The following is a 27,112-nucleotide window of genomic DNA, read 5'->3' as shown; positions in this document are numbered from 1 at the left end:
TGTTAAGTCTAGATATATGCGAGTCCTTACTAAGATAATATGGAAATGCAGTTTTAAATATAATCAGGTTGTGGATTTCTCACTTGGATCAACTGGCTGGGAAGTTGCCGACACAATAGATGATGGATGAATTATCCAACATCAATACTCACAACATGGTTGAAGGGTATTTCTGCTGCTTCTCCTTTGCTTCTTAAATTTTCTTTTCATAATAAATGGCAGTTCTGATATATTGGCAAATAGCTAACATTGACTGATATAAGCTGGGCTCTACTAATAATGGATAACTCTGAGTCTTTACCAACCCCCTGTACAACTGTCATTTAGATGTGATGGTTACAATTAGAAGCTACCGATTGTTTAGGTCACTAAGGGTCAAATAGATATAAAACACAGCAAAAATACTCTTTGTGTTCCACTTCCTTCTTTGACTTTAATAACAAAATGTAAAAATAACGTTTTATTAAGTCAAATAATTATACAGGCTGTACAAAATAAATAAAGTTTGGATATGGTTTAATTGGTTTAATTAATTTGAAATTAAGAGGTTGTCATGGCTGGTGTGTTTGAGGAGGGGACCCAAAAGCAGGACGCACGGGAGACAAAACTAAAGAACCGTTTATTTAGGCTGATAACTACCACAAAACAAAAACACAGGTGAACAGAGATGAGAAATTAAACAATAACCTGAACTGGCAGGTTAATGGCAATGCTGGAGAATACACCCAACCCACTCCATGACATGACAGTGGCCAGTCCTAAGAGCACGTTAGGCGATAGACTGAGATTACCCAATAGAGCGATTGGGCGATAGACCCAAATACACCGCTGAATGACACAGGAAATCATTCCTGCCTGTGGATATCTCGCTGTACAACTTCTCCATCTAAAGCACAAGTACACAATATTTAATAGTTACAATAGGTGCAATAGTTACACCCTCAATCCTAAAGCCCTATAGAGATTGAAAATGTGACGTCATTCAGGGGTAAAACCGCAAAGGATTCTGGGAACTCGTGGCAAGAGGTACTAGCGCACGCAGGCTTTCAATTGAAATCAGTTACACAGCAATAAAAAGAAACACAAAAAAATGGCAAGAAGCTGTTGTATTATTAGCTGCAATAGCCGGTCGCATGACAGCCATGGGTAGCCGACGGGTAAAGAGATTTTTTCCGTTTTTTTTTATCGGATTACGTCGTTGAAGAGAAATTGTTCGAGCCATGTTTCCGAAGTAACCTTTTTCGCCAAGGACTTATGGCGGTTTTGCTGCAGTTAAAAAAAAAAGGAAACATTGGCAGGATTTATGCTGTGTTTTGGTGGTGATACGAGCTTCATTTTCCCATCACTACTGTTACATATGTTGTGTTTTGGGGAGGTCCTTTCTCAAGGCGCAAAAGGAGGGAGGAGGATATTTCATATAAGCACGCACATTGTTTTACTAACATTTGATGACGTAGGTATGGATGCATGTGTAATTTGGAAACTGAAGTATAGCGGAGTGTAATAGGTAGATAGATAATCAACCGATTATCCCCCCAAAAATGGGGAAAAGTACCTGAGCAAATAAACTTTGATGACCAGTAAATGACTTCCTTGTGATATTACAGATTGAGTGGAAGACATTAGTAGATGGCAAAATATCCAGTGGGCAGATATATACACGTATTTGGTGGAGAAACCCAGTGTATACACCAGAGAGAAATTTCAGGCACACAAGTCACTCAGTGCATACAACCATGTTGTCTGTGGTCATGTACAGAACGCCATAGACTGAGTTTTGTGTCTTCAAGGTAGAAGTACGTCCAAGTCAAAGACAAGCGAGACAGCTACACTGTAAAAAAGATTTCCATAGAAAAACAAAAAAATGTCCTGGGAATTTTCTGCCAGTACATTTTCAGTTTTTTATTATGGAAGTTGAAGGACTTTTCCGTAAATGATAAAACGGAAAATTCTGCAGATTAACAGTATATTCTCTGTACTATTTACAGGCATTTCCTTCAGCTATAAAACGTAAAATTCAATTTCTTCACTGTATATTTCCTGCATCATTAACTGATATTTTATGTTAATAGAAAAGTTGAAAGCTCTGTTAATATTACCATTTACAGGCACTTCTTTTCACTGTAACTCTTTAAATGTACTTCTTTATATCCTTAAATGTACATTTCTATACAAATACAAATAAATTAAAAGCTTTTTAAATTAATCTGTGCTTAGTACACAACAACATTGGTCCAATTAAAGTTAAATACTTTTGTTCTCTTCATCTCAAAAACTATACTAAAATATAATGACAGCACTCATCTCGTCATAAAATGACTAAACAGCTGATACATGAACAAAATAACTTTCAAATTTGAGCATTTTTATTTCCTTGAAATTTTCCCTCATGTAAATGTGTTTATATATATTCATTCAAGTGGCTCCAAAGTGTTTTCTTCAAACAGGACACCTGACAAACAAAAAATATAGCATTTAATAATATCCAAGTACCTTTAAGTTAGAATCACTGCCTTGTGGTTGTTTTGCCTGTTACATCCGTGTCATAATACAGTATACACATGTAGTCAGTTATAGCTGCTCACCTTTGATTACTGAATTCACATTTGTGTGAACATTTGTCCTAGATTAACTCTTTGGAGTCTTTACCTTACAATATAACATCATTTGAGTCAAGATTTGTTGACTGTTTAAGTGGCGCCACATGAATAAAACTGAACAGATCTAAAGAAGATGTTCCTGAAATTTGGGTTTATTAGAACAGGACGGATGGATAACCACAGCCCTCTCAGCACAGAGCTGACAAGACTTTTCTCCATATAATAAATAAAACAAACTAAAACCAAAAAGTGCATTTACTGGACTTGTTTTGTCAGCTCTTGCTTTTCAAAGACAGTGAGGAGCAAAGTACAATTAGAAGTGCATGTTCGGATGAAGACTTAAACTGTGAACAGCGGCTAAGTGAATAAGGATCTGTGTCCACAAATCCTCAGCAGTGACAACACTTAAACATCATAGTTCAAAATCCTCAGTGCACACCTTTTTCTCCGCTATGTTCAAAGCTGTTAAAGTAGAGGAAAAAGTCTGACATATTTCACAACAATTAAATGTTAGAGAAGCCTCTGAAAATGAGGTCAAGGTAACTTCCCAAGCAAAAATCTCTGCTTGTGTGCACAGCCCCTGAATCGCAACAAATAAGACAATAATAAGACAAGTGACTACAAAGTGATACCAGGCTAGGGGAAGCGCAAGCATAAAGTGACACGTTGTGTGTGCACAAGTTCTCTTGTTACCACTCTTCATATATCAGTGTGATAAAGTCCTGAATGCAGCATGTTAGTCCATCAAGTTCTAATTGAGCTTCAAATAAAATACAATCCGCTTTTCCTTGGATTTTCAGTTGTTCAGTTCATACAGGAACTCCATCTCAGTCACAATTTATTCTGAGGAAAAACAGAAACAAAAATATATTTTAAAAAGTTTGTTTTTTGTTGCTGTTGCGTATGTTTAAGGTTAAAAAAAAAAATGAAGAAAAATACAAAGGATTAGGACTGTGCAATATGATGAAATATATCAGATGATGATATTAAAACCTCTATCGTTTCATATTATACACTATTGTTTGTTTCATGGTGTCACAAAATAAACTGTTTACAGCAATATTTTTCATCGTTTTGATGGTCACTGTAGTGGCTATACTAAGTTCTCTCGTTCTATTATATTTAAAATCACCACACTACAGACGGACAAGCGACTGTTTTCACGCGTTAGTTCGTTAGCAACGACAGCAAAACCACCACTTGTTTATTTTCCACATAAACCTTTCACAATAAAGCCAAAGATCCTATTGAGACTTTTCAAAATAAACTAAATAAATGATGACAATATAAACACTTCACGCAAGTTGAGTTGCCCGAGATTCACAGAATTTACAGAAAATGCACTATTTTGCGATATATATCGTTATCGGGATGAGAAATGTGTTATATGAGATTTTGGTTATATCGCACAGCCCTACAAAGGATTATAATACACATAGAGTCACATACACATAACAGCATTCTGTTGCAACATAAACAGTTTATAAATCTAGTAACATACATCCCTTGAAAAACTAAATCAATCACAACATTAAACTCACCGTGTTTTTGTGGAGAAGGTGATCAGGCTTTTTCTTCATTTTCTGAGACCAGCTGCACTGGATCATCACCAGCTTGTATCTTCATCCTTTTTTTCACTCAGTGAAGTCTTTCCTTTCCTTGGCCATGTCTCTGTGCTGGAAAAGGATCTGAATTTTTAAGAAAGTCACAAATATCTCTGCATATATTAGGCTTGATCAGGGCCGTGCAGAGAGGTTTAAAGGGGCGGGTGCTCAAAGTTTAAAAGGGGCACATTGAACCAGGCTGAATAACAACAACACACATTCATCAAGAATCTAATATGGGCAACAAGGCAAAGCAAACGAAGCCAATGCTTTACCTGATGGGTAAAATGTTGCTGTTCAGGGGTTGCTGTGGATAGTGCTGGAGGGCAGGGCTGTGTTGATCTGAGACTGTAGACATTAAAAAGTCCATAGGAGAGATGGTAGCTGATTAAACAAGTGTCATGAGATAATAACAAAATGCAAAGATTGGTGACAGCGCTTGGAACCATAAGGCAACAAAAAACTGTGAGAAATAATTTAGGCTCTGAAGCACCCCCAAAAATGGGCTAAAGTCGCCCCTGGTTCCTTCTAGCTTGTCCCACTCACCAACTACGTAATCACAGTGTGCCAGAAGCCCTCACAGGTGCACATTTTCACCCTGTTCACATTATTACAAACACATCAAAGCTAAAAAAAAATAATATTGTTTGAAGAGTTTGTCATTTTAATTATAAATTTGCTTTTTTCTAAAAAAAATTAAGTGGAACTTTCTCAAAGGTAAAAAAAGAAAAAGAGGAGGCAGGTAAGTGACGGAAGTGATGGGAAAAGGTAAGCGACCCATGTTGTAGGTGACGTCAGACGCCGGAGATTTTGCGGGAAAAAACCCCACCCCTGGCACCACTCCGTGGTTATATTTGCTGTGTCCCAATTCGGGGTATGCACGCTTGAAGTACGCGCACTACGCGTACTACGGACGGTGCGTACTATAAGTACGGGAAGTGCGGAAGTGAGAGGCTTGTGAAATGGGACGGTATATGCTTCGTCGCGCTGTTCAGGTTGCCTAGCAACCATGATACTAACCGCGAGACACGTTACATACAGCTTTGTTTGACAGAAATGAAGGAGAAAATTGTTTTGTTGGTCATTCATTTTTGTCATGACATCACTTTGATTAGTTGAGTATCTGAGGCTGAGACCACAGGACTGTAAAACATGATTGTTGGGCTTCATTTCTGTACTGAACAGTCATTTAAGAGTAGCTAGTAAATAATAATTAGTTAATGTTGTTCATGAGACTAAAGTCATCTCACTATGGTAATGTAAATATAATATGGCCAATATTATAGTATTGTCAGATTATATATATATATATATATATATATATATATATATATATATGTATATATATATATATATATATATGACAAGCTGAAAGTCAGTGATATATATATATATATATATATCACTGACTTTCAGCTTGTTGTGTTTGTGGATATATGACTGACTTTAATTATCCATAAAATCATCAGATTCTCTGTAAGATTAAGGTCGACTATATGTATATTTACAAGTAGAGGCTTTAAAACCAAGTTAATGCTGAAAGTACAAACATCACTAGTGTCACACAACTTTGCCGACATGTGGCCAACAGCAATGTTTTAATGTTCTTCGTTATTAAACATTCGCACATGAATAAGTGACGTCCTATTCAGTACTTACTTTTGACAGTTCACTCTTGGCCGCTCCCTTCTGCCGTATTTTGCGGCAAAATTATCCACACCCACCGCCGCGCTATGAATTGTGGGATATATGGGACCACGAAGCGTGCACCGGACCACGCTTGATATTTGGGGAAATCGACGGCGCATTTGGAGTATGCATTTCAAGTACACTTCGAATTGGGACAGCCGTCGTCGCGTGGCGGTGACGTAACCGCACTTAAAATGCGTACTTCAAGCGTGCATACCCCGAATTGGGACACAGCAATTGACTGCACTCCAGATAAGAATCCACTACACTCTTTTCTTATCCACTCACACTCTCTCCTTTAACATGTGTTCAACCTAGCAATAAGGCTACGTCCACACATTTACCCGGGTATTTTTTGAAAACGCAGATTTTTCTATGCGTTTGAACCTTTCCTTCATACGTAAACGGCGTTTTTGGTCACTGAAAACGAAGATTTTTAAAAACTCCGGCCAGGGTGGATATTTTTGAAAACTCCGTTTTTGCATTTACATGTGGATGAGAAAAACGCAGCGTCAAAGGTGTGCGCATTTTTTGACATCACACTGTGCGCCACGTTATTGTTTCGGTGAAATGAATTTCTACAATACTATTACTGTTAATTGTACTCTCTGCAGTGTTTAAATGCTTACATATACACACACAGTTACTGTCCCTCCACACATAGGACTAGGTCCTGCTTCTATGCCCCAGCTTCGTTTACTTTTTCCCACCGAGGCTTCTAGACTTCTGATTGGCCAACATTGCTGGAGGGGGCGCAGTATGAATTAAAAAAAAAAAAAAGAATGCTTGGACACAGCTAGCATAATGGACAGGTTTTTTAACGGGGCTCCCACACAAATGCAAAGCAGAAGATGAAGAATCGCCAAATATGTTTTCAAACCAACTTCCTTCCAAGCCAAACACTAGAAAATATGATGAAGCATATCTTACCTTTGGCTTCACCTGCACAAGTGCCAAGGTAGGTCAAAATTAGTTCCCCCTGCGTAGGGAGCACCGTTGTATCCCACATTCTTGATTTTTATTTCACAAACACTTCTTATAATGACTAACTACTCCTTTTGGAGATGTTAGCTCTTTATACAGTAAAGTTACAGTGGGATATAAATAATATCAGGCTGATCCTGCCACCATTTGTTCCCCCTGTCTAAATCATGGAAAAACAGTATCCCACAGTTGTTTATGTTTTTGAACCCATTTTGCACAGAGAGACATTTTTTGAAAATTGTATTGATAGCAATGTTGAATATTATTACACAGAAAAAAAACAACTACATGTAAAATAATTACACCGTGACGCCTCTGCCTTTTTAAATGGAAGGACAGTAACTGCGTGTGTGTATGTAAGCATGTAAAAACTGCAGATAGTAAGATTAACAGTATTTTGTCTCTTTCCGCCACTGTAGAAATTCTTCTCATGTAAACAATAACGTGGCGCACAGCATGAAAAAAAGGCACATACCTTTGATGCTGCGTGACAAACTCCGTATTCCTCGTCCACACGTAAACGCAAAAACTGAGTTGTAAAAAATCTCCTTTTTCTGTGAATCGAAACGCTGTTTACATGTGGACGAAAGGTCCAAACGCATAGAAAAAAAGCTGCATTTTCAAAAATACCCATGTAGGTGTGGTAAAAGAGTTAGTAGTTTATTTTATTGCTGCCTGTAATTTATTGCAGTTTACTTTTATTTGTTTAATTGTTTACTAAATGTTTAAGGTGTGAAATTATGGAACGCCAGGACTGCCATAATGAGTTAATTAAATACACCATTAAATAATTAATTAAATGTGGCAATAATTAATTAAAATCAGAAATAATTAATTTATTAATTGTGTCATAAATATTTATGACACATGTAATTAATTAATTATTGACACAATTAATTAATTATTGACATATTTAATTAATTAATGACACATTTAATTAATTAATGACATATTTAATTAATTATTGACACATTTAATTAATTATTTCTTTATTTCACATTTTAATTAATTATTGACACATTTAATTAATTATTTCTTTATTTCACATTTTAATTAATTATTGCACAGTTGACTCCTTCAGGTCTCACCATGAAATAATTTTATCTGTCAGCCTCACCCATCAAACTCAGGGGGCGGGGTTAACGCTGCCATGCAGCTTCTCTAAAATTTGATTGGTTGCCGTGCAAAGTAAGGCAAGACAGGTCAATCCTAGATAATCGATTGCTTGTGTCGACTTGGTATCCCAGAATGCATTTCAAATCACAGGCAGCAATAGTGTAGTTTTAATAATAGTGTTTTAGCTGCGAATGTCTGGTCAGGTTGTCAACATAGAACATGTTTGCAAAAGTGCTCAGATGTTTTCAGACATTTCACTAGCTCTGCTAACAGTCAGCTGACAGAGTGCACCGAGCTCACAGCCCCGGTGTTCCAGCTTAACTGTTTATTTTGTGTGTATTTGTTTGGTTTGGAGGGGTGGGGGCTACGTTAACCGGTTTGTTTAGATATTCCACTCTCTGTGTTCCACATGTTGCATTCGCAGATTCTCATTTTCACCGAACGATCGTCTCTTTCCACCTGGTCTTGTGTCTCTGTGCTTTTGTAACATAAAGAACGAGCTGACGTGTTTCTCACGACACCAGCGATCAGCTCAACAGGCCCTCAGTTTACCTGCATGCATCCTCCTCATCCTCACCTGTCAGCGGTTGTTTAACACCTGCTGCTAATTCAAGAAACACGTCCACGTTACCTGGTAATAGTCACAGTATAACTGGGCAGCCGGTGCTCGATATTACGCAACGTCAGCACATTTTTTCTGCACAAGATAAGTAAATATAGTTTTTCCCGAGCGCAGAGCTGCTGGAGCTTGTTTCCCAACAGAGCACTTTATAGGCGAACCCACTTTATCAGCGGCTGATGTCCAATCACCGGCACAGCTTTGAAACCTCACCTGAGTTTTAGCTCTCAGTGTTAAACGCTGGACTTAATTCACTCAGGTTTTGTCTGTCGGGTCACGTTTACTTCGCTGTTTTATTTACAACTGAGCAAATCGGTTTGGCTGAGGTTAAAGTTACGTTTCAGAACTGCACAGTTTTACAGACGTTTAATGGTTCACTGGCACATGTGTTCGACTAAACCATTCGCTTTTCTTTATCTGGTGTGTTTTGGATTTAACAGTGAATCTTGAGAGTAAACTGACTTATAAAATGTTTTAAAGAAAGAGAAGAGTAGGCGCATTTCCACCGAGAGGACCAGAGTTTGCAACAGCGTGTTCATCATGAAGACTGCAACCTGGACAGAAATATTATATCATCTGTTTTTTAATAGTTACTTATAGCAACTGTATTCTAAGCACCAGCTGTCTGTTAGAATATTTAGAGTTTACTTAAATAAAAATAAATGAGGTTAACATATAATTTGATTTTTTTCTCTTTTTTTTCTTTTTCGGTCATGTTATGTTTGTCAAAGGCTTGTTACAAACTATGAAACACATCGTGCAGACTTCTGGATGTTTTGTTCTTTATGCTGTAGATTTTCACGTCTCTGGAATAGTTGGCAGTAATAAGGATGATTTTCTGTAAAATCATATCGATATGACCCGTGACATATTCATAGATGACCGTTAGATTAGTCAGCTGGGAAACTCTGGGTTAACTCATAGAGCTGAAGATATCGTGGATATGCTGACCTTGCTCTGTGGTGTACAGGTCCGTTTACCCTCATGATTAATATTCACAATAAAAATATTAGCCGAACATCATGAAGTCTGTATGTGTTTCATAGTGTCGAACAACCTTTGTACAGTTAAAGCCAGCAGTTACTACATGACGGAAACACCAACGTTATTTATTTTATGCGTTTATACGCAGGTCACGCTGATTACTGAACAAAAACCCAAAGATCAGCTGTTAATCGAATTTATTTGCTCTCTCTCCTCCTTAAACATGTTTTTAATGTTAGTTATAATTCAGAATTGGCGACTGAAACACGTAGGACACATAAGAACATCAGGAAATAAAACCCCGATAAATATAACCTCAGTAAAATAAGTCAGTGTCAGCGGGGGTTATTACAGCTGTGTACCGGGGCCTGCGCTTTGTCGGTGGTAATAGCTCGATTGCTTGCGAGGCGAGCGGGTCTATCCCACGCTTTGCCGTGAGACTGGGCAGACATCTCCGAAATCATCGAAGCACTTTTGCAAAGAGGCTCTATCTTGACAAACCGACCAGACACATGAAGATTAAACCACTACATTCTCGGCTAAAAAAATATTAAAACGGTATTTGGTGACACACAAACAGGGTTTTTCAAAGCTCAGTTCTGTTAATTTCCACATGCTGGTTGTTGTGTGCTAAAAACAATGGCCACCAGGCCAAAGCAATGGTTTTGACTCGATCAGCGTTAGCCCCGCCCCCTGAGTTTGATGGGCGAGGTTGACAGATAAAATTATTGATGACTGATTATTGATGATGAATTATTGATTGACTCATGGTGAGACCTGAAGGAGTCAACTGTGCAATAATTAATTAAAATGTGAAATAAAGAAATAATTAATTAAATATGTCAATAATTAATTAAATGTGTCATTAATTAATTAAATGTGTCAATAATTAATTAAATGTGTCATTAATTAATTAAATGTGTCAATAATTAATTAATTACATATGTCATAAATATTTATGTAATTAATTATTTCCGATTTTAATTAATTATTGCCACATTTAATTAATTATTTAATGGTGTATTTAATTAATTCATTATGGCAGTCCTGGCGTTCCATATGAAATAAACTGCACGGGAGTTTAAAACAAAATATTGGTGTGTGTGATTGGAGGGGGTGGGGCGCGAAGATTTTTTTGTAAAAACAAAGGCGGGGCCTAGCGAAAAAAGTTTGGGAACCACTGCTTTAGCAGATCGTTACATAGAGAAACCTTTTGAATACAAGCGTGCTCATCCACACAGGTGTGCACACTGGTGTACACACGGATGTTCACTGTTCATAGACACAAACCACACCTTCCTTGGCTGCTACCTCAAAGCACATTGTGTGCTGTCGGTCCTGCATGCTGCACAACAACATTCAATATTAGTATTTACTGTTATTTACACTTGGCTAGATAAATGCGATGGTGTTGTGTTTATTACGCTGCTCTCTTTTGTGCTTGTTTTCTCTTTTTTTTCTCTCAACAGGTGAACCGGGAGATTTTTATTTTCTTTTTAAGTGCCCTTTCTCACTCTCCCTCTTCCCCTCTGTTTCTCTTTTCCTTCATTTTTCTTTCTCCCTTTCCTATCCCCAGCCATGTCTGTCCCGTCTGTAACAACTGAAAATAGAAATAAAATAAAATAAATAATAATAACAACAAAGGTCGATCAAATGGACCGTTGGGTATCTTTGTTGGCCTTCAGACAACACTTCTGACGGCTAAAGAACCAAACGGTACAGGCGCAAAAAAAAAAAAAAAGAGCGGTGAGAATTCGCCGCACTGTTTGAATTTGTTTCTCCCAGACCCCACCTTTATGTGAAGCAGCTGGGCTTTTAAAAATCCACTTTATACCTTTTGGTTTTATGACTCTTTCTATTTTGTCATTGTCCAGTCGTTGAATGGCTTCCCTCAACTCCCTTTCAGCTGCCACAAAGTTTGTGACAAAGTGGTGACTTGACCTCTCCTGCAGATGAAACGTCGAATCGCATTGATACAGGAACCTGTGTCAAGACTGTTTGCAACTCCAATATGCACAGCTCGGAGAGTGAGGCAGGTAAACATGACACCAGATCTTTTGACATGACCCTGCTTGACATCAAATGGGCCAAAGTAGTCGACACCAGTGTTCGTGAGTGGAGGTTTGTCTGGTAGAAGACGGTCTTCAGGTAAGTCATCTTCTGCTCACCAACCTTTCCAGAAATCCTACGGCAAGTTTGACATTCGTTGATTATCTTTCTAATTGCCGAATTGGTTTGTGGAAACCAATATCTGCATCGCAGCTGCGCCAGCACGTAATTGTGACCGCAGTGACCAGTTCTTTGATGGATGTCCCTCAAGATGAGTTCACAGATTTTGCTGTGCTTAGAAAGAATTGCTGGTTGTTTAGCATTTTCTGGAAAGCCCGATGCTTTTCGGGATCATTTTCATTTTTCTGGATTATATTTGAGAAATGTTTGCTTTCTTCTTTTAACATCCACAGCACTTCCCTTAGCTTCATCATCCAGGCCACTGATCTTTTCAGTTTATTCCAGTCTGAATAGTAGTCAATCACACGGTTCAGTTGCTGAAGTCTTGACTTCTGGATCATTTTGAAAGTTTTCCTTCTTTCTCACTGGCTGTTCTGGACATTCATTTTCATCTAGAAGATAGTTCGGCCCGTGAATTCATGAACCTCCTTCCAACAGATCCTTTGCCATTAAGCCTCTGCTTGCTTGATCTTCAGGATTTTCTGCCGATGTCACATACTACCATTGCGATGGCTTGGTTGCTTCTCAAATCAGCGAAACTCTATTTGGAACGAAGGTTTTGAAGCGAGATGTTTCACTGTCAATGTATCTAACCACAAGTGTACTGTCCGTCCAGAAGATGACTGTTGCAGAGGAACATGAAGCTCTTGTCGCAGTAATCTGTCCATCCTCACTGAAATCACTGCTGCAGTCAGCTCAAGCATGGGAATTGTGATTTGCTTCAGTCGTTAATTCATATATGGAATTAATGACTGACAAAATGCCTCTTCTGGTTATTGGCTTGTCTTGCAACTTTATGGTATAAGTGAAGGTATCTGTTTCTGTGTCCCACTGTACACCGAGAGTTCTCTCAACTGGCAAAGTGTCATGCCTAAGATGCAGATCTTTCACTTCACTTGCTATGTGTTCTTCAGGAATTGACATCAACACTTTCTTATTGTTACTTGTCCACTTTGTTAATGTAGTGAAGTAGATTTTGGGGTAGGATCTTACGTGATGTTCGCAAATGCAGCACTAACATCCACTCCTTCCCAGCTCATAATTAGCAACCTTATAAGAAACAGCTGCGCTTCACTACCACACGGAGGCATTTTCTTTTCAAATCCAAGGTGGCTGAGAGCGTTAGGCAGCTAAGCACTGCAGAGCTCCTCATGAAAGCTGCTCATTTTAGTATTGCCCTTTAGTAAGTGAATTGTGCCATACTGCTGCTGTCTTGTTTTATCTCGTTCTGTCTTGTTTGGTTTTATTCTGTCTTGTTGTGGCCCGTTATCTTACAAACGTTTATGGACTGGCCCCAACTGACTCCTGGTTTTATGGTCTTTTACTCGGAATTGTTTGCTATATTTTAATCTTGCTTTTATAATCAGAATCAGAATACTTTATTAATCCCGAAGGAAATTAGGGTACTGTAACTTAGGGTGTATTTGTTTATCTTTTATTAACTTGTTTAATGTTTTATGCTTTGTTTTATTGCTTTAGTGGAGGTACGGCCGCTTGTTGAGGGGCTAGGCTCGTGAGGTGGAATCCCCTCCCCGATGCACGAGAGTGTACACAACGGGCATAGGTGGACTGTGTAGCTGCCCACTTGGAATTACCACTCGTGATGCAGAGAGCTTCGACTGATGCAACTTTATTCTCTCCTCTTTAAACCACCGACAATATGGCACCGTGAAAACTATAAAGATGCACAAACAAATACCATTAAACATTTAAGTAAAAGTGCAGAAATGTTCACATTTTACCATAGAAAATTATTTTGATTAACTCAAATAGTGACATTGACATAAATCAATAGTTTTTAAACTATTTGTTACAGCATTTAATAAAATGAATTAACAACAACCTTTCTGTCTCTTAAATACATAAACAATTATTTGCATCATTAAACCAACCTCTTTCTGCTTCCAAGGGTGCTAATCATGCTGAACCAGCTAGCCAACTTCCTCCATGCACATCTCTTAGCCAGTCTTTCCACACCACAAACAAATGACATGCATATACAATAAAAAACGAATTCAACCACATTGAGTAAACTTTCAAAGTTATAGCATGTGACAGATAAATAAAATACATAGTTTGTACGAGTATTTTCAAAAATTAAACGTTTTTACTCACTCTGAAGCAACGTGTTTGTGTCGTTTCGCTGAGAACAGAACAGGAAGCCTGACACAATACAAGAGGAAGTGCTGAGGTACTTTTCAAAATAAAAGCGCAATGTAAAGTGGCTTTGCTGGCATTTACAGACTGCACCAATTAGATTTCAGTGTGAGTAACAGTGAGGTTTGCAGTGGAACTACACGGGTGAGCAATTGGTGGCACCCTTGGGCACTCCTCCCTGTAGGTTGCCTCCTCAAGTGGCCGGTCTCCACTATTTTGTTTAGTTATTTTATCAAGCTGTTGTTCTAGGGTAGCATCATGGCAGCGAGCCTGGCCGTTGTAATCATTGTTTGTTAATAAAGTGTTTTAATTAACCGTCTTGTAGACTCAGCCCTGCTACCTTAAGAACTTCTGATTTTACAGTTCTATGCTTTTAGTAGTTTTTCTTAATAAATTTTGATTTGTAAAAACCGATCTGCCTCACCTCTGCTGTTAATAATGAGCCTGTGGGTCTTGGTAGCTAGTGTAACATCTACATTGGCTATAAAAATCTTTCCTGGGGTGTACCTCTCCCCCCAGGTGGCGTTGTCAACATCCCTTAGTCACCTTCCCTGGTTATTCCCTCATTCGCGCCACCACATTAATGTAAACCCTCCACTGGTACACAAAGCATGAAGATCACTGACTAATTTCACTGTAGCTTCTTCTGTAGCTACGCTTTTCAGACAGTCATCTACGTAGAAGTTGCACAGGACTGTCTGAACAACTTCTGGAGACGCTTCCTCCCTGTGATCCTCTGCCGTTCTTCTTAGCGCATATGAGGTGACACTTGGTGAGGAAGTAGCTCCAAAGAGATGCACCATCATCCTATATTTCTTCATGGGCTCATCCAGCTTGCCATCTGGCCACCAAACAAAAAAACAAAGAAGATCAGCATCTCGTTCTGTTACGTTGACCTGGTAAAACATTGATTCAATGTCTGCCATCAGCGCTACTGGTTCTTCATGGAATCTTAAAAGAACACCCACCAGCGTGTTAGTCAGATCTGGTCCCTGCAGTAACTCCTTGTTTAGGGACATATCCTGGTATGAAGCCGTACAGTCAAACACAAAGCCTTTTATTCTTTAAAAAAATTGAAGATTCTTCTTTAACTTCCTGAGCAAACATGCTATTCACTGTTCTGCAACACAACAGTTGTTTGGCATTTGGATATTCTCATTCCTGAGCGGCAATCCAATGCTATAGTGTCCATTTTAAAAGGTTGTTGTCTTTTCTACTGATCTTAGAAACTGTTTTGTCTTCTTGTGACATTTCCTCTTCATCGTCATAATTACGTTCTGAAAAATCTATATTGTACTGTTAGACTAGAAGCTTCTCAACTTCCACCAAGGAGATTCTGCTTACTGAGAAATGTGGTTCTTTGTCTTCTGTGCCGTTTAGTTCTTTGCTTATGGGTCCATTGACAACCCAACCAATGGTAGTCTTCACTGCATAAGGACCTCCATTTTGTCCATTAATGACACGCCATGGCTCCATTGCTTTTGCACAGTTAACTCATATAAGGAGCTCTACATTAGCCTCTATCTCTGGTAGCCTCACTTCATGTAGATACGACCATTTATGAATGTCTGACTGTTTGGGTATGTTTCCACTACTCACAGGTATACTACTGTGAGTAAACACCTTGGGTAAGTCAATGAACTTGGAATCTTCCAACCCACACACTTCCAGGCCTGATATAACAAAACTGTTCATGAGTTTCTGTTCTCCTGGGTTTTCTTGACTCATGGTACTTAGGAGTATCCGTGTAGGCTTTCCTTTAACATTCAGTTTCCTTTGCAGATCTTCAGTGCAGAATGTTGCCGTGCTTCCCGGGTCTAAAAAAGCGTATGTCTCTATGTATTTATCACTCATTTTAGATTTGATCTTAACTGGTACTATAGAGAGCACACATCCCTGTCTGGGTGCTTTAGTGAACATTCTTTACATTCCTTTCTTCGTTTGCAGAACTTGCTGAGACGCCCAGAAACCAAACATCCAAAACAGAGTCCTTTTGACTTCCACAAGTCTACTTGTTCTTTGTGTGGTTGATTCTTAATCTTGCCACAAGAACCAAGAGTGTGAGGCTGCTGACAGTACAAACATGGCTTCTCAAAAGCACTCACTGTTTTGATTGAGTTTTCTGTTTTAATGTTTGTTTCTTGTGGTCTTTTGTTCTCAGTGGAATGTTGGTGGCAAAACTGCTTTCCCGAAACTCTCTTTGCTGGATACCTTTCCCTTTGGTCACTCTTTCCACTTGTCATTATACGGTTGTCTGGGATATTACCAAAGAGTAGATCCATAGCTATTTTAGCTTGGCGGTCTATGAAGTTCATCAAGTCAGCAAATCTTGCTCTTTTACCCCTTTTCTCTTGGAATTCAAATGCTTCAACACGCCAACGTTCTTGGGTTTTGTAGGGCAGCTTGGATATCACTGTACGTAGATTGGTAGGATTATCCATCTTTTCCAAAAATTCAACATCCTCCATGATGTTGCGACATCCAGTCAAAAACATAGCATAAGCATTTAATGCTTTGCTGTCATCATTTTTCACTTGGGGCCATTTGAGTGCTTTCTAAATGAATGCATTTGCGATCCTTAGCTCATCTCCATAGTGCTTATGTAGCAACTGTTTGGCCTCACGATAACCTTTGCTAGGAGTCATGTGTACACAACTGTGAATTAGCTCCTGTGGTTCGCCAGCAGTGAATTGTTCCAAGAAATACAACTTATCTTGATCGTTATCAGTCTTTTGCTCTACTGCATGCTCGAAGGCTCTTATGAAGGCCTTATACGCTAGTGCATCACCTCTAAAAACAGGAATGTTCTTTGTTGGCAACTGAGCCAGCTGCTGCTGTTTCACAAGTAACTCAGTGATAACATCAGCTTGTTGTGGGAGCATCATGCCAACCCTTTCCTTTTTAACTCCTCGACCTTGCGATCTTTGTATTGATACATAACTTCTCAGACCATCTTCAGATCTTTCATATTCTTTAAGGACCTTTAACTTTGCTTGGCTTTCAGCTAATGCAGTCTCCAGCTCTAACTCTTTCTTTTCAGCTTTGACTCTTGCTGTTTCAAGCTCAAGATGTTGCCTAATCCTGGCCAACTCAAACTCAAGTTGTTGCTTTTTCTTCAACGCTGCGGCACGTTCCAGCATGGCTGCGTGTCCTGCTTCCTGTTTAGCACGAGTGGAGGAAACTCTACTAATTTGGTAGTAATGTGGGTCTCAAGATGGCTCACTTGAGACCCACATGAGCTATGATCTGCATCTTTTCTATCTCCAACCTGTGATGCGCTGTCATTTGGTTTCACAGCTTCCTGTAATTCATCTGTGGCGTGCTCCTGCTGCACAGCTTCATTTGGCATCATATGCTTATGATTATCTGCGATCCACTTCTTTGTTGTTTTCAGAAACTCTTATTGATGCCATTTTGGGATCAAACCAACTGTCCTGGTCACATATGTGAAGCAATGCTGTGACGCACTGGCAATGCAAGATCCCATGATGTGGATTAGTGGGTGGCTGTAGCTCAGGTGGCAGAGCAGGTCAGCCACTAATCAGAAGGTTGGTGGTTTGATCCCACGCTGCCTCCTGGCTGCATGCCAAATATCCTTGGGCAAGATACTAACCCCATGTTTGCCTACTGGTGGTGATCAGAGGGCCCGGTGGCGCCAGTGTCCGGCAGCCTCGCCTCTGTCAGTGTGCCCCAGGGCAGCTGTGGCTACAATGTAGCTGCCATCACCAGTGTGTGAATGTGTGTGTGAATGGGTGAATGACTGAATGTAGTGTGAAGCGCTTTGGGGTCCTTAGGGACTAGAAAAGTGCTATACAAATGCAGGCCATTTACCATGATGTTGAGACTAACATAAGAAAAGAAAGAAAAATACAAGTTTTGGTGGAACAACTGCACCAGCAGACAAAATAAGGTTTCTGAAATGTAGGGAAACTGTGATATCCACTGAAAACATTCTTTAAAACTAATTGGAGACTTTAAATGAGCTAGTTTTAAAATCATAATGGCTCTTTAATTGATCAAGTTATTTTTGAAAACCCTTGGAGCAGTCGTGAAATGGCCGCCACTCACTGAGCCTGGTTCTGCCAGAGGTTTCTTCCTCCCCACTGTGGCTTAGTGCTCGGCTCAAAGGGGTTTGTCTGTTGGGGTTTACTTTTTAATACTGTAAGGTTGTTGCCTTACCTTACAGAGTGAAACACCTTGAGAAAGCCATCATTTCATTCTATTTGGCACTATACAGATTGAAGTGAATTGAACTTACAACATAACTAATTCAGCGCTTCAAGTTAACATCAATTAACAAAAGTACATTTTACACGCCAATTTCTGTTAGTTTTCATTGTCTGTGACCTTAAAATACATGTTATTTGTTATTCGGTTAAAACTATGAGTAGAAATCGCAGAGAAAATGATATCATGTCATGTGACCTGTTCTCTAATGTGTGCCTTTTTCTTGTTTTGTATATATTTCTCCTGTTTGTTATTTATTCCTGCTGTCTTACTATTAAAATGTCATTCCTGCATTTGTTGTGGAATTCACTTTTTCCTATAATTATTTTAAGCTTCTCTGGAATTGATTTTAATTTTTCAGAGAAAAAATATTTCACCCTGTTTTTTAGAAGCTTGGGGAGCAACTGTGATTATATAATTTCCTCACAGAATAATAAAGTACTCTGATTCTGATAATAATGAGCATATAAAAAGGTTTTGTGAGCAGCTCAAACAACAGATTTGGGCTGATAACAGCTAATGAACTGATTGTTTTGCAGTCTTCAGTCCAGTTACACCATTATTTAAAGGGGCCAGTTCACCCAAATGACTAAAGCCCTTCCTTCTTTCCTTTTGCAACCCAAACGTTTCTGAGACACAGACCTCTATATGGGTAGTTATGGAATATAGTGGTTTATGGACTGCAGTCATAGTGGAGGAGAAAAAATTGATGTAGTCCCATCTAGTGGATGAACTCTGAATCACACACAAAGACACAAAAATCACATTTTGCCCAAGTCGTCAAACTCCATTTTGCTGTTTGCCAACCATCAATAAATAATAAAGAAGTTGTCAAACAGGCCCCCAGAGCTCACTGGAACCAAAGGCTGTATGTAACAGATGAATGTAGCAACATCAGCTCATTTTAAAGTTAGATATTTTTTAAGGTGCATGTGTGTATTGGAGTGCATCAGCTGACCCTAATAGACTGGATTAGCGAGGTAACATGCTTTCAATGACCACAACTGTCGCACAGATGTCTTGGACGGACTTTCCCACACTGAGGAATGTTGTTTGTCATACAAAATGCATTAAAATGCTCATAGGGCCACAGACACCATTGAGAGGTCCTGTCAAATTAGTGGAGATGGAGCCTAGCAAACAACTGGCAGCTACAGCCTGCTTTTATAATTTGTTATAGCCTGATTTTAAGACCAATACAGATACCAACCAATATTTATTGATTTAAGCAGTTGATATAAATTAGCTGATATTTTTTCTTTCAGACATACGAAACATAGAGGAATTTCCCTAACATTTGTTAGTTTAGTTATTTTAGAGTCCTTATTGAGATAATACGGCTACGCAGTTTAAAAATAATGTAGTTGCTTATGCTGGCACAATAGTCGATTGTCAGATTAAAACAATATCAACAGGTACAAAATGGCTAAAGGATGTTTCTCTTGTTTATTCTTTACTCCATCATAAATTCCAGTACTGAGATCTCAGCAAATAGCTAATATCGGCTGATGAACGTTGGGCTCTGCTAATAATGCATAACTTTGAGTCAGACAAACAACTCGGGACACATAAATTGCACAAGTTAATGCGATGTTTTATTCATGAACCTAGGACCATTTATATATATAAAACACTGTATAAATACTCTATATATTCTACTTCCTTCTTTGACCTCAATAACAAATAAAAAATAATATTTTTTTAAAAAGCCACATGGTTATATTTAACAGGCTGTACAAAAATAAATAAAGTTTGGATATTCTATACAAAAGGAAAAAAAAACAAAACATGGTGTCTTCACAGAAGGCAGGAGAGACTTACTTATGAAGTAGTAGTAGGAGACACGTCCCTCTTTAGGCCTCCACGCACACGCATGTTCACACACACACACACACACACACACACACCTCTTTGGTCTTTGAGGAATTCCCTCTTGGAAGGCTGTGTAGACGAGGGCAAGATATGGCTAAAAAACACTATACTGAGGCATTCAGAGAAACTGGGTGTTACAATGTGCCGCTGGCTAAAACAAAAGAATAGAAAAGAAGATGAAGTGCTTCAGGTTTATGATAAATAAATGCAGACTGAAGTTTGGACATGACTATGAGCCATCTTATTTTCCATACCTGATGGGGTGAGCAGTTAGATTATGAGCTATTCTCTTCCTTTTGTCTCTTTATATACTGTGCGATTAAGCTCCTCCCCCATTCCAACCATTATTTATCTGTCCAGCCCAGCTTGGACAAACATTATATACATGCATTAAAATTATGCCACACACATACTGTCTGACACGCACACAAACACACACGCAGGTGTGACATTGGCATGATAAGCAGCATCCTCTTTTAGGGAAATCAGGAATGTCCATGCGTTCTTCCCCTCAATGGGACGCAAATGAAATGTGCCACTGCTTTACAAGGAGGACAGACAGGCAGCAAGCTATGTTCAGTCCTACTGTTCAACATTTAACCCCCGGATTGATGGAGGGAATGGCTAAATATTGATAGTTACAGTGACAATTGTGGACACACTGAATTCTGCAGCACTCACTCTGGATGTAAACATTCATTAGCCTCTGTGGGCAGAAAAGATCAGAGTTTTTAATCTGCTGTCTTTCTGAGTGCTGGTGTAACAGAAGGTTAGATTGCATATGCAGTCCTCAGCAGGCACTCTGATCGCACAGCTCCAGCAGGGGTCGCGGACGGTCTTTGGGGTCACAGCTGTCGTTGGTTAGCGTGCGCCCGTTGTGGTCGATGCAGCGCAGCGCACGTTTACGAAAACCACGGCCGCAGGTCTTAGAGCACGGTGACCATTCTCCAAGGAGCCAGGAGGGGCAGGAATGGAGGGCGCAGGACCGTGAGGCCAAAGGGCGAAGCTCCTCTGGGCAGTCTCCAGAGGGATGTCCCTGGGAGTCCAGGCACACGACCGCTCTCTGTTGCACACCTTCTCCGCAGGTCTGGGAACAGGGACCCCACTCCCTCAGAGTCCACTCGGCTCCTCCCACCTCTTGGATGGCATTGATAGACTTCCGACGGCCTCCAGTGTTGTTGTTGTTGGAGGATGAAGCAGCATGATTGGGACGAGGGGCAAAGTAGCTGTATTTGACCCTGGGCCTCGGGGATTCCCCTACGGAAAGCACCTGGATTGTGAGGGCCTCAGGGAGCGGGGCGAAGCTCCTGATGCGCTCCAGAGTGGCTGAGGAGCCGCTGTAGCGCAAGAGTGCCCCTGGGAGGGGAATGTCCGTCTCCATGGTCATCAGCTTGTAATCACCATTAAGTAAATAGGTTCCATCCTGGCGCCGCACTGCCAAGTAGCTGTTATCGTGACGACTACTGGCTGGAGCACGCTGCTTGATGTCGAGGTGTGTGGCACCAGCAGGGATAGTTACAACATCCTGGTAACCAGGCCTGAAACAGACACAGATGGAGGATAAATTTAGCAACATACAAGAATCTGATACATGAGTGATGAATATTTTAAGGTCAGATGTCTACCTGGCACGCTCCATAGAGCCTGACACCTTCTTGCAGGTCGAACCAACTCCGCCACACACGCCACACTTATCGAAGCGCCGGTTGGAGCCGATGATACGATCACATCCAGCCTTCACACACTGGCCCTGGACGCAGACTGAGGTGGAATCAGGGCTGCATGGTGTGCCGTCAGCCACCTGGGGTCAGCAGAGAAGCACAAATGGGACATTAAAGTTTTGCTTTGTAAGATTCAAAAGGTAAAAGGTGACTTTTCCATGCTGAGACTGAAACCCAGAGGGTGGGGGGAAAGAGTGCAATGACTAATCCTTTCACTTGGATGTCTGCATGACTTAGAGGACTGTTGAGGGTAATAACAAACTTGTGCACTATAAATATTGTTTTTTGTAGCCTTTAGAAACTCTCACCTTAGACTTGAGGACAAAGAAGTATCCGGTCCCCTTGGCCCTGCACACCAGCTTGCAGCGGTCTTTAGGTGAAACTCCAGCGTACTTGGGGACCCACTCGACGCCCTCGCCTGAACCCAGTGACACTTGAGCTGACATGTCATTGTGGGCCAAGCACTGCTCCTCACGGAAAGACAGGCCTGACAAAGAGACGAAGATAAGTCAGCTTTAGTGCTAGTGTATAACCGCAGGCCAGCATTCACACCCAGGTAACGAGTGGGATGTGAATTATTTCTATTTAATCGCCAAAATTTCTTACCATTGGTGTCTGGGCACACTTCTGTGTTGCATGAGCGGTACTGGATCCTCTTTCCCTCGCAGTATTTTCCCCCATTCTTAGGCAGAGGGTTATCACAGGCACGGAAGGAATACTGCACTCCTCCACCACAGGTCCGAGAGCAGTCGCCCCAGGGACCCCAGGGACCCCATCCACCATTAACAGGAGTCTGAAATCAGGGCAATTTAAAAATTATAGCTTGATTGGTCCAGCAGACTAACAGCATGTAGGAAAAAAAGTGCTTAAATCAGGTCTGGGTCATACCTGTTCTTTAGCGGCCTGGCTCTTAGTGAGACAGTGCCCAGCCAAGCAGTAGCTGTCATGCCCGCAGGGTGTCCCATCAGCCCATGGGAAGTTCTTGGTTTGGCACACGAGCAAACCATTGGATGTAGTCACAGTGCACCACAGAGCTGCACAAGTGGTGCTCAGATCAGGGCAGTGCTGGGAGTCTTCACCAAAGGTCAGGCGACACTGATGGTCAGCATCATAGACTGCCCCGGGCAGGGGCTGGGGCAGTGGCTGGGGCTTAACAGGCTTATCCAGCAGACACTGACCATGGCCGTTGTCCAGGAAAGTGGTGACCATGAGGGCGGAGCAAGGAGACCAAGGCTGCTGCTGGTCCAGGTTAGACAGGGTGGAGGCCATCATGTGGGAACCCCAGTGGGCACCATTGACGCCAGAACACAGCTGGGCATCATCATGAGGCATGTTAAACACGTGGCCTGAAGGAGGAGATGAAATGAGTTATTTAATAAGTGATGCATGTGATTAAAAAGATTTTACATCATGGCCAAACTTCTTTTTTTTTTTTACTTACCTAGTTCGTGTGCCACTGTAAATGCTGCTTGGAGTCCATCATCCTCAATAATCGAGCAGCTCCTGTCCGGGTCACACACCGTGCCAACATCCGCCATGCCCAAAGTGTCACACGAGTGGGCACCGCAAAGGTCCTAACAAAGCAGAAAGTGGAGAGCAAGATCGTGAATACTCCCCATTTCTCCACACCTGTTCTATTATATGCTCTACCATAAAACAAACACTCTGACTTACCGTCCTGGTGAAGAGCACGGCCGTGTCGTAGTGCTCCGGGTGGCGGTCGCTTGGAGGATTGTGCTGTCGCTGCCACTTGCAGAAGTTGCGGAGAGTCATGGCAGCGTTGGATGACACCTGAGGACCTCGCTCCTCCTCGTACACCACCAGCAGCTTCACCACCGCCAGGCTGATTGAGTTGTGGATGCTAGGGTGGCGGTAAAGGCGGGACGCCACTGCCATGATGGTCAGGAGGTAAGGTTTGAGCCCCGTGCCGTGGAACTCGGCCATAGACTGGTCAGCCACCAGCATGATCTCCAGATAACGAGGGGTGGAAACAAAACGCCTGGCCCTGTGGTGAGCTGAGAGCAGAGGTTTTATGAGCATTTATTATGTCAGTCCTAAGTTTGCTGCTGAGTTCTGCAGTGTGCAAGTTGCCCCAGATAAACTGAATGACTTCAATTATAAGAAATGCTAGAGGGCAGTTAGTGTCCTAAATAGCAGCTACAGAGACCCGTTATTTTTTTTTCTTCACAGAGGGATAGAGGCTCCCAGGAGAGCTCCGGATGTGCCTGGAGCAGCCTGGCTGCCATGACTCAGCGTCACTCCACCAACAGCTCCTCCTCCTCGGGGTCCACGCATTCTTAAACTGACCTTCTCTGGTGGAAAATTATGCCAGAGAGAGAAAGAGCGAAGGGAGAAAATCCTTTCTGGGGGTGGGGTGGGGGGGGAAGAGTGTCTGCCGGTGAGAGTTGTACCAGGAGGCGAGTTTACACGCCTCAGCGCTACCGGGCTCTGACTGGCCCCAACCCCCTTCACCCACACTCCTCCTCTTCTTTCCTCTTAAAGTAGTTTAACCCCCCCCCCCCACACACACACACACACCACCCCCACCTTTCCTCCCCTCCCTTCCTCACTGGCAGTGCGCTGACAGAGCTGTCAAAAGGTAGTCGAGTGCATCGCGCACGCTGTGCAACCCTGACACATTAACTTTTGCTACATTTACACGTTTAACATAAAATCTAATCTTTGCTCTCTTTTCTAATATTTAAAGCTGAATACTTTTCGTTTTTTAAAATACATAAATAACCTCGTTGGGTTTCCTTTGCTTCTTTTATGTTGCTGCTCTCCGCATTTCAGCTTAGTCCGTCATAAAAATGAGTAACAGCGTGTAAAATGCGCACAGCATTACCTGTCTGGTCTGCGTTAGGGGCTCCGTGACTGGCCGCTTTCCCCAGATTCTTTGGCACCCTCTCCTCATCCTCGTTGACCCCGCACTTGGAGGTGCTCTCCTCAGCCGAAGCTGCCCGGCCTCTCCGGCGAATCGTATGCACATCCTCGTCGGTGCCCAAGAACTCAGTGGAGTTAAGGGGCTGAATAAAGTACTCTTCGCCCTTGAAGTAGAATCCGCCCCTGAGTCCATGGCACAGGTTGAGCGCAGCAGCGGAGCGCTCATCCCCGTTCACCGTGCCCGAGTAGAAGCAACCCGGCTCGGCTCCGCTATTGGGTTTCGGTGTCGGTTCAGACACGGGAGTCCCCACGATGTGGAAGACAAAACCTGGCGCCAAAAAGGTCTGGTCAGGCTCTAGACGCAAAACCAGCTGCATGCCAAATACGTCCAACCGGTACACCCTCATTTCCGCCTCCTTCTCGCTCTCCTCCGCGGAAAGAGTCCGCCACGGTTCGGTTTCGCTCTCCGGACCGGGCCGATCTAACCTGACCGGCACAACGGTGCCCTGCTCCCAAGCACCGTGCGCTGCGCCGACGCACAGAGCGGCAATTAAACTGATGGAAATGGGTAAAAACGACATCATGGAACTGTGGAATCCGACAAGTGGAAAGATAAACTGAGAGTTAAGTCTTTACAATGAAGAAGTAAATCCTTTAAAAATCCACCATGAACTAAAAAAAAAAAAGGTCTTTGAACTCTCAAAACCCCCAAACCCAATATTACGCACACGTATATAAATCTAAACAAATAACTAAGAAAAAATCAAATCCAGTGCAAAACTCATTTAAAAGTTATGTGCAGATTTGAACTGTTGCAAAGAAGTCCGTTCATTAAACGACAATAAGTGTTGCGGCAGTAAAATCCAACAGGTCGCCTCTATCTCTCTATCTCTTTCTCCAAAACTGAGATGTCTCCGTGTCTAAATCTAGCTGTCAGGTCAGAGGCAAGTCTTTGCTCTGCAGGACCGTCTGGTCTGTTCTGCCTTCTGTCAGAACTGAGCCGGTCCCTCCTATTTATCCCCATATCCCGGGACCACCCCTTTCCTGAGGGCCCTTTGATCTGAGTGGGGCCGAATCCCGTGCGCAACGAAAACGCACCAGCGACCTGGAGCGTTGCCATGATAATCAATCATTGTGGAGGAGAGAGAGGGAGCTCTTGGCAGAGGAACTTTTCTTCTTTGGTCCGTGCTTATCTGTCACAACAGTTACTCTTAAAGCCCCTCACGGTATCATTGCTGTATGTGGGTTATATTAGCATTCACCTTATAATACAGACTTTCGAAGAATTTCACTGGAAAAGTCTTAAGGCCCCTTTTAGTGTATACCTGATAAAGCTTTGTTATAGAAGCGGTGTTCTACTTTCTCAGAGCTGTATAACGTTCATTAGACGTTAATCCGTTTCCAGCATGGCGAAGGCGTGTAGTGGCTGATGTGGAGCAGTATTGTAAGTGTCACTGCAGCTGAAGAAGGGAAGCTGGGGAATGGGAACAATATCGTGCTGGCCTGGGCTCCAGAAGCCGTACTCACCTTTTCTGTGCCAAGCCGGCTGTGGTGCGCCGTGGCCAGGTTCCACTGCTCTGCTCCCTGGGGAGAGGGAGCAGAGAGGGGCCGCCGAGGTCTTAAGGTGGAGCGGTTCCTCCACTGGGCTGTTTCTGCACTACAGCCACGGCAGGCACAGCCCCAGCCTTCGGGCTCCTTCCCCCGCCCGTACCGACTGCTGATCTCCTCTTAGACACAGGAAGAGTTTACGCTGGAGTTTCATTAAAAAGTAACTGGCAAAGCAAGGTTCCTTTTATCTACAGTGCTTCCAAGACACGTCAGAAATGAATGAAAATACCCCGCATACATTTTTTAAAAGAAATCATCAAAAATAATTATGCAGTTTTTAAAGGCAAACATACTGATATTACCCTTAAATGTTTTAAGGTTAGAGCAATGTTACTTTAAAGACACATGTGTGAAATTATTGAATGAATTGTTTTGGACCAAGTTTGATAGCTCCTACATTGCTTATTCTCTCTCTGTATCTATTTTTTGTGTTTGTTTTAACTGTTGACTTATAGAAGTAAACATCAGTGATGAGTGTGAATGGACAGATTGTGGAATTCCACCTTAAAAGCAACAGGTTCGAAAAAAAGAATAACTGTAACTTCGGCTACTTCCAGTAGATGGCAGGTAATTGTTCAGGAATGTCTCCAGGCAGTTGGAGAAATCTTCCACGACCCCACAGAGCAACCATAAGCGTGGCCGATAGGTGGTGCTCTTGCATCAGAAATGGGGTGAGCTGCCGAACGCGAGGGGGCAGCCTTCCCACATAAACCAATATGAAAGTACTGCGTAGAGAACGGTGTCTGTGCTTTAGGGTGCTGATTATGCAACGCAGAAAGTTAATGAGATGATAAATGTTCAATAGAAACGGGAGATAAA

At 41.6% G+C, this 27,112-nt stretch overlaps 1 protein-coding gene and 1 long non-coding RNA gene across 2 annotated transcripts; both read right to left on the bottom strand.

Annotated features, from left to right (window-relative positions):
* Positions 1–2,363: 2,363 nt before the first annotated feature.
* Positions 2,364–5,058, bottom strand: LOC146492100 (uncharacterized). The gene is made up of 3 exons (XR_014872196.1): positions 4,480–5,058; positions 4,142–4,276; positions 2,364–3,443 (listed from the first exon to the last, which is right to left on the bottom strand). It is a non-coding gene; the product is annotated as an uncharacterized LOC146492100 (long non-coding RNA).
* A 14,989-nt stretch (positions 5,059–20,047) lies between these two features.
* adamts1 (ADAM metallopeptidase with thrombospondin type 1 motif, 1) lies at positions 20,048–25,694 on the bottom strand. Its single transcript, XM_085150729.1, has 8 exons — positions 24,648–25,694; positions 23,477–23,817; positions 23,244–23,376; positions 22,691–23,148; positions 22,409–22,595; positions 22,111–22,289; positions 21,707–21,882; positions 20,048–21,619 (listed from the first exon to the last, which is right to left on the bottom strand). Exons 1-8 carry the CDS (start codon positions 25,267–25,269, stop codon positions 20,872–20,874), a joined length of 2,844 nt encoding a protein of 947 aa, XP_085006855.1. The 5' UTR covers positions 25,270–25,694; the 3' UTR covers positions 20,048–20,871.
* Positions 25,695–27,112: the final 1,418 nt, after the last annotated feature.

Source organism: Neolamprologus multifasciatus, chromosome 23, assembly GCF_963576455.1.
Source record: "Neolamprologus multifasciatus chromosome 23, fNeoMul1.2, whole genome shotgun sequence".
Taxonomy (NCBI): domain Eukaryota; kingdom Metazoa; phylum Chordata; class Actinopteri; order Cichliformes; family Cichlidae; genus Neolamprologus; species Neolamprologus multifasciatus.
Note: the sequence above shows the minus strand (reverse complement) of the source record. Positions and strands in the feature narration are given on the sequence as shown.

What these genes read in the sequence shown, in the direction of transcription:
- adamts1 (XM_085150729.1), bottom strand. Translation starts at nt 25,269, where the DNA reads ATGATGTCGTTTTTACCCATTTCCATCAGTTTAATTGCCGCTCTGTGC. An exon ending in TACAGTGGCACACGAACTAG is followed by an intron (nt 23,149 to 23,243) that starts GTAAGTAAAAAA and finishes CTCCTCCTTCAG; the next exon opens with GCCACGTGTTTAACATGCCT. An exon ending in GGCTCTATGGAGCGTGCCAG is followed by an intron (nt 21,620 to 21,706) that starts GTAGACATCTGA and finishes TGTCTGTTTCAG; the next exon opens with GCCTGGTTACCAGGATGTTG.